An 8003-nucleotide genomic window follows, 5' to 3' on the forward strand; every position below is an offset into this window, starting at 1 on the left:
TATCGCTTATTCAAAAAATAACCTTGATTTGTTTAGTTTGGTTTTGGACGACCACGGGCTGGACTTGTGTATTTTGTACTTTTAGACTTTAGCCTTGACTTTAAATCTTTCTGGGAAGTTAATGGTGGATTCAACTGATGGTTTGAATTTTTCTTTTCAAATCAGTCTCTCACGTTCAAACTTTCTTATTCTTCTAAGTGTAGTTAGTGTACAATTTAGCTTGAATAAAATAAAAAACATTGGGGAAATTCAAGCCAATTTCATCCTTGAATAATAAAAAAATCTTCCAGTCTATCGACTATAATGCGAGTGAAAAACCAAGTATCTAAACTGACTTTTTTCGCTAAAATATGTCCTTAAACTGATTATTATTTGCCAATTTCATCCTTGATAAAAAATTTGATGGTAATTTATCAATTTAAATCACGTAAGTTGCACATAACACACTATAGGAGATAATATTGTCATTTTCTTGCCCATATACCCTTAATATTTCGTATAGATTGTGAGCTTAATTGTTAATTTACCATCCAAAATTAACTCTGTGCATTATTTTAACCAAAAAAAGAATTCTTAAACTCATTAATTCTTAAACTTCATGGATTTATAAATCCATTAATATCTCTAAAATATACACCCCTAAATTTGTAGACAAAGTTTTGGAAACTAAAGAACATGGAAGTTGATAATTGGTTTATTAGTTAACGTTGATAAACATACTTATTTATATTAGTGACACATCAATTAGTGTGTAAATTTAGTATACGAATTTAGTCTCCATTACATTACCCTTATGAAATATATGTCGCAGCTTTGGAAATTATTTTTTTTTCAATCCATAAAAAAAGCATTGTTAAATTCAAAATTATGTGAAAGAATAGTGTCAAAAAACTAAGAATAAGACGTAGAGGAGACACATAATTGGAACAGAAAACCCTCGGCCTGGTTTTACTAGCTTTCCCAAAGAAGATTATGTCTCTTTTCGCCAATCCTCTCTTTTAATTATTTGGACAATCAAATAATATTTAAATTGCATAATCAAACCAAGAAAGTAAAGAAACGATAAATTATTTGATCAGTCGAGAACGAAAGTATCTCTATAAATAAATAAGCAGTTGTTTACAGAGTCAAAACAAAGACTAAAAAAAAACGAATAATCCACAAGAAAGAGCTGAACTTGGCCAACACCAAAATGAAAGGACAAAACTTGACAACCAAAAACATGTGAAAGAAGACTGGACTTAATAGTTGCAAAATTTCAAGGAAGCTCACTCTCGATGTGTTTGTGAGAATTAATTTGAACTAAATAGTATCAATGAACAGTTTTCAATCCCCTTATATATAACAAAAATAAATAAATAATCATGTAACAAACACATGTTCGTGAATGAAAAGTTTGAATATGAGTTGATGATTACTTGTAAATTACTGAATATAGTAGGCAAAATTACTAGCATCATTCGTATACCAAAAATTATCATCGGAAATTCACAATGCTAAAATATTTTATGAGAAATTTTATTTCAACCAATATAACTTCACACCAAAATCACTCACACCAAAGTAGGAATAGACGACGAAGAGATGGGTATTTTTTTTCGGGGTTTTTAAACTTTAATCCTTTAAGAATATTGAAATTTAAAATAAATTTGGTGTTAGATTACATATTCCTTTAAGAATATTGAAATTTAAAATAAATTTCAGGGTTTTTTAACTTTAATTCCTTGGAACTTGCACAATTCGTGGTATAAATGGGATACAAAACCATTGCAGGTGTCTGCACCCCTAAAACTCAAAAACACATCGTACTTCCATTGAGGAGCTGATTCGAGAGAAAGAAGTGGTGCAGAGGCTCTTTGGGTGCTCATCGCCATTGCAAAGCAAATGAAAAGTGAACGAAAAGCCACGACGAAAATACTCACGCAAAAGTAGGTGCAGACCAAAAGAGAGGTTTTGGGGAAAGGAAATAATGGAACTGGAGGAGAGAAAGAATTAAAGTTGTAGGGAAGCCAAGTGGGACAATACGAATCGATCCAACAAGAAAACCACAAAATGAACACCAACAGACTTAATTGACAAGGAAATTGCAGAAACAGATTGAAAAAAGTCAGTGTGAACAGGCTGCATTATATTTAGGGCCAAAAATAATTAATCGTTTTTTGGGGCCCCATTTATTCTGGACGGTTTCCAACTACTTGCTGGAAGGCTTCCAACCACTACTTTTCTATGCTTCATCTTTTTTCAAAGCTACAAGCTTCTTCTTTATTGATTTGGTGGTAGAAGAAGTAATTTCTTCACTCTTCCAAGTTACTCAAATTACCCAAATAAGTACTCCTTTCGTGCCTGTCATTGAAAAGATTATGAAAATACTTTCAGTTTGAATTCAAATCTGGAGAGCCACTATCTCGTGCACCACTAGCAGAACTATCACTAGGACAATTTGATGTCAAGTGCTTGCCATCCTGAAGTACCCGAAAACATGATAAGCAGGCAGTCATTCAACAGGTGTACTTATACATAACGAAATGTAAGAGAAACTTTCATACATCCAAAGTCTATGTGCGTGTGTGATTTCACCATAAAGAGGTTGGATGACTACAATAAAATCATATGAACTGAACTATAAGGTTGGATGACTCATTTAGAATATATATATATATATATATATATATATATATATATTAAACATATAAAGTAATAAAAATAACATTGGACAAAGCAAATGAAAAGTGAACGAAAAGCCACGACGAAAATACTCACACAAAAGTAGGTGCAGACCAAAAGAGAGGTTTTGCGGAAAGGAAATAATGGAACTGGAAGAGAGAAAGAATGAAAGTTGTAGGGAAGCCAATTGGGACAATACGAATCAATCCAACAAGAAAACCACAAAATGAACACCAACAGACTTAATTGACAAGGAAATTGCAGAAACAGATTGAAAAAAGTCAGTGTGAACAGGCTGCATTATATTTAGGGCCAAAAATAATTAATCGTTTTTTGGGCCACCTTTATTCTGGACGGTTTCCAACTACTTGCTGAATGGCTTCCAACCACGTTATACATGTTATACATGTCTCTCCCAAGATTTTCCACACTTCGGTCTGTATACTGTTGGAACCCACTACTTTTCTATGCTTCATCTTTTTTCAAAGCTACAAGCTTCTTCTTTATTGATTTACGGTAGAAGGAGTAATTTCTTCACTCTTCCGAGTTACTCAAATTACCCAAATAAGTACTCCTTTTGTGTTTGTCATTGAAAAGATTATGAAAATACTTTCAGTTTGAATTCATAATCTGGAGAGCCACTATCTCGTGCACCACTAGAAGAACTATCAGTAGGACAATTTGATGTCAAGTGCTTGCCATCCTGAAGTACCCGAAAACATGATAAGCAGGCAGTCATTCAACAGGTGTACTTGTACATACCGAAATGTAAGAGAAACTTTCATACATCCAAAGTCTATGTGCGTGTGTGATTTCTCCATATAAAGGTTGGATGACTACAATAAAATCATATGAACTGAACTATAAGGTTGGATGACTCATTTAGAATACACACACACACACACACACACATATATATTAAACATATAAAGTAATAAAAAATAAGATAAAAAAATGTCTATAAAAAAATGCCAATCCAAAAATTACAAAGGGAAAGAAAAATATATATTAAACATGCAAAAACACTATGTCTATGCAAGGAGAAGTTTAATTTCTTTAAGAATCAAATACTAAAATTTAAATAAAAATAATAAAAGAATCTTATCATAGTATTTCAGCATTTCAAATTTAGCTCAAAAGCTCCAATACTGCATGTTGATGCCTATATAACACAGATCACTGCAAGACAAGAGAAAACATAAAATTTAACCACAAAAGAGGTTTTTTAACCACAAAAGAGGTTTCTAAGTAGGCATATTTACATCAAGGTAGAGGCCTCCATCACTCCATCCGTCAATTTTCTGACGCCCACCTCTGCCGGAGGAAATTAGTGCTTTAAGGCCTGCAATCCACACTTGCGCCTCAACTTTGTCCTTGCAAATCTGGACGCAAATAACAGATTATCATAAATATTGTTATTATAAATAAAAATAGGAAACAATGTAAAGAAATAATTTTGAGCTTCCACCACTAACCAGATCAAGAGACCGCTTTCCGTTATTGTATGGAAGAGAAAATGATAAATAGTCCTTTTCAGGACGTAAATATCGTTGAAAGACAGCCTGTAACAAATTTTGGAGCAAGATGAAATTAGAATAAGCATCGCTAGAAGACTTAAATTTAAACTGCAGTAAATCTATGCCAATCATGTACTAAAAAATTATATCAAATTTCTCACAGTTCTTTGTCCAGGAACAATTCTTGTGACAGAAGCCAACTTCAAACTTCTTTCGCTACTTGAAATCCAGAACAAAGTTGATTCGTCCTGAAATTATTAAATGCAGCAGTAAGTAGAAAATAGAAAGAATTTAAGCAGACAAAATTTGTGAATTAAAATACAATAAATATAATCACAAGCAAGAACCATAGAAGGCCATTGAAATGCTATCTACCACAGAAGGCCAGTGAAATGCTATCCCATTAGCAGTATTTTACAATGCATGCATCAAAACACAAAGTAGCTTGGTTATGCAGCAACGTAGCAGCACAACTAATGTCAACTGACATTTAACATATTCCAATACCTTACAAGGTGAAATGTATAGTCTATCAAACCTTCGTAGCTATTAATGATATGTTTCTCCAAGAACTATAGACCATATTTTGCCTTGACTGACCTCAAACTACACTACGAATAAGTTCTCAAATCTCTCATCCAAATTAAATATGCCATAGAATCTGGCAAACTGCCTACTGTACCCTTTGGTTCCAATCTGCCATATGGATCGGAACCTAAATTAACTCAGATTTCCCCTTGAGATTAATTTAATTAGCAGAAGGGAAACTTGAGAAATTTTATCTTTTCCGTTATAAGCACAAATGGAGATTGTATGCTTGTGGGAGAAGATAGAAATTACCTAATTGGCACCACATTACCACTGCTAAGCAGGAAATTCAATTAAATATGTTTCGTAGCATTCTTGACTTCATCCTTTTACAAATTTTACTGTCTGTTCATGCAGGAATTGTGGAATAAATTTTTTATTTCAACCTTAATAATTGAGCACACCATGTTCTTTTCCTTCCATGGAGTGGACAAACCACCAATATTTTAAAAATAAAAAATAAATCCTAATAGAGAAGCTTTAGATACAAACTTACAGTAGAAAGTCTAAATGGACAAAACTTAGGCTTTCCCTTACGACCATATTTCAGTAGTTGAGCACCCTCCTTCAAAGCAATTATTGCCTGAAAATCATTTAATCATTCAAAACCATGAGATATGAAGGGCAGATAAACGCTGTATGAACTAAACATAGGACCATATCAAATGCTATTCTAATTATAACGTTACCCTGAACTCCATACCGCATATAGTAATGACTTTTTGACTTCCAACTCAAGAAGCATACCAACTTAGTTCTCATTCAGTGACAAGTTACAACCATCCAAAACATATCATTATTCATAACCGTTATTCTGCGACTAAGACAATAAACCGCTAAATCCAAACTTTTAAGATATTAAGAAACCCTATGCGTCTTCTAAAGTTACTATAAAAACTGTTCCAAATAGAGCAGCAGGTTTTACACCCTGCGAAGAAAGTAAAATGTGGTTTCCATGCAATAATCACTAGACATTTATCGTTTGAAGATGTCAGTACTTTACATATGCCTCGGAGCAAACCCAGTTGTCGATATGGAAAATGCACATGGGAAAAATACAAAATTAAAAAAGGTTCGAAACTTCGGCCCTGTTTGGTTCTGTAAAAGCACCCATACTGCATCCATTGAGCCGAAAACGATGAACCCAGATCAAAACCAAAACCTTGAGAAGAATATGTTCCCACTAATTATATCTAAAAAGTTGTATGTCAATTACCAAATCAAAATTCCCTCACATTTTTAACATACCTGAAGATTATGTTCCCAGTAATTATATCTAGAGAGTTGTTTTTCAATTACCAAATCAAAATTCCCTCACATTTTTAACATACCTACAAAACTTAAAAGTATCAAGCTAAAATAAATAGCTCTCCATCCAATTTCCACTTTTTAGAGGAGGAAAAAAACAAATCTTCTGCTTTTCTAAGTAATTAAACAGACAAATAATTAGGAATTTATTTCATTTTCTTTGTATTTTTTGATACATTTGCAAAAACTAAAAAGAGGCAAAGAGAATTTAGAGAGAAAGAGACCGACCTGGTCGATGTCACGGTTGGCATTCCCGTAGCTAACAAGATCTGCCATTCCATGTGACAGAAATTACCGTAACGCCACCACCCTCTCCGATCCCCCGCCGGAGCTCCGTTCATCATCTACCTTCCAACTGGCTCTCGCGCCTCCGTGCAATACCATCAACGGCCACGTCACCACCACCACAACCACCACTGCTCAGCTCTCTCTTTCTCTACACTACGCGGCGCAGATCTGCCGAAACCCTAAGACCTCCAGTTCTGATCTTTGACTCCGAGCAAAGAAGAAACTGAGCTCGAAGCCGTGGACTGTTGGGAAGCTGGTTGCGGAGAGACCGACGGCGGGTTTAAAAACGAAAAGGGCCTCAGAGAGGAATTTAGGGAGTGAAAGAGAAAAGAGAAGGTACGAAAGGGCGTCGGAGAATGGGACGGGAGGGGAAGCGGACCGGACGAAGGAGCGAGGGAGGGAACAGAAGAGAGAGAAAATTCACTGGAAAGATTCACCGGACCGTGGGGCGTGTCCGAGTCTGTAAAAAGCACAACTGGTCAAACCTGTGAAAAATTGAGTACTAGAATTTCAGAGTTTCAAACTCTGAAAAATTGTGAAAAATTGTGAAAAATAAATCAAACTCGCAAAATAAAATAAAATAAAATATGTATCTAGAATTTCAGAGTTTGATGCAACTGAGTACGAACTTGTTGAAACTACATGACCAAGGTGGAAAGTTACTCAAAGTTTTTCTTTTTATAAACAACGTTTTGTTGTAAGATTAAGATTGCAGCAATCGGTTTTGGTTTTCTTTTTTTATATAAATAGTGTCGAGCGGCCATATAAGTATAATTTTTCTTTCTTTAAGGAGTTTTATTTGTTATTTTCCAAAGGTGCCATCGCTGGAAATTGGCGAGGTGTAATGTCTTCAGCCAAATTTGAACTGAATGTAATTGCAGTCTAAGTTTTGTGTTCTGTTTTTCGTTTTGTTTTACATAAATGTTTACGTAACTACTCATATACGTTATGATATATTCAATTTCAAAAACACTTTATCATTATAAGATTGTCATTATACTTTAGTGATGATTTTGGGTCCTTGTAAGAGTGCAAGTTATGCATCCTTTTCTTCCTTACGGGTGGTATTAGGTTTGAGCGTTGCGAGAATAGCAGGATGACGATAATGGCCTTCATTAGGAGTGATGTGGCGAAAAGAGAAGCGACCAAGTTGTACGTTGGTCTACACACAAGCAAGACTGGAGAAGGGTAGAGAAGGTATTTTACAAGTGAAGGTGGGTTCAGAACTTCAAAGGGATTTGGTGGGGGTTGTAACGCCAAAGGTAGCAGATTTTGAACCCAAACGATGAGAATGTAGGAGTTTGTGAATACCTACAATTGCACCAATGTTTCATAAATCCATATTAATTTGTGTGCACGAATGTCATTGATTTGTATTAAGGAAATACATGGACGAATATTCTATGCATTTTTAAGTGGAGAAAATCCAACAAAAAAACTCGACTCCTTTGTAAACATGAATATCAACTAGTAATGTGCATGTTAAAATATAATCATTCTTTACTTACTAAAGATAAAAGAATGACTGCATGAACTCGAATGTATAAACGAGTATATGGTTTGTTTGGGGTTCCTTTTTTGGGAAAAAAAAATACTAGGAAGTGTTTTCTAATAACTAAAAACACTTATAACTAAAGT

General features: G+C 34.4%; 1 protein-coding gene across 5 annotated transcripts; it reads right to left on the bottom strand.

Annotated features, from left to right (window-relative positions):
* Positions 1–1998: 1998 nt before the first annotated feature.
* LOC148697196 (PH, RCC1 and FYVE domains-containing protein 1-like) lies at positions 1999–7211 on the bottom strand. 5 transcript variants are annotated; one of them, XM_088695053.1, is made up of 6 exons: positions 6306–7211; positions 5266–5352; positions 4343–4429; positions 4140–4226; positions 3927–4046; positions 1999–2462 (listed from the first exon to the last, which is right to left on the bottom strand). In XM_088695053.1, the coding sequence occupies exons 1-6, from the start codon at positions 6351–6353 to the stop codon at positions 2373–2375; spliced, it is 519 nt and encodes a 172-aa protein (XP_088551179.1). In that variant the 5' UTR covers positions 6354–7211; the 3' UTR covers positions 1999–2372. The 5 variants fall into 5 exon arrangements, with proteins under 5 accessions (XP_088551179.1, XP_088551178.1, XP_088551180.1 ...); XM_088695052.1 differs by lacking the exon at positions 1999–2462 and adding an exon at positions 2936–3367; XM_088695056.1 differs by lacking the exon at positions 1999–2462 and adding an exon at positions 3697–3843.
* Positions 7212–8003: the final 792 nt, after the last annotated feature.

Source organism: Pyrus communis, chromosome 5 (genome assembly GCF_041283825.1).
Source record: "Pyrus communis isolate YQ-2024b chromosome 5, ASM4128382v1, whole genome shotgun sequence".
Taxonomy (NCBI): Eukaryota; Viridiplantae; Streptophyta; class Magnoliopsida; order Rosales; family Rosaceae; genus Pyrus; species Pyrus communis.

Bases quoted from the DNA above. Each gene is read 5' to 3' on its own strand.
- LOC148697196 (XM_088695052.1), bottom strand. From the start codon at position 6,353: ATGGCAGATCTTGTTAGCTACGGGAATGCCAACCGTGACATCGACCAG. The intron at 5,353-6,305 runs GTCGGTCTCTTT...AATGATTTTCAG, and splicing joins CCAACCGTGACATCGACCAG to GCAATAATTGCTTTGAAGGA. The intron at 4,227-4,342 runs GTGAGAAATTTG...AATTTGTTACAG, and splicing joins TTGTTCCTGGACAAAGAACT to GCTGTCTTTCAACGATATTT.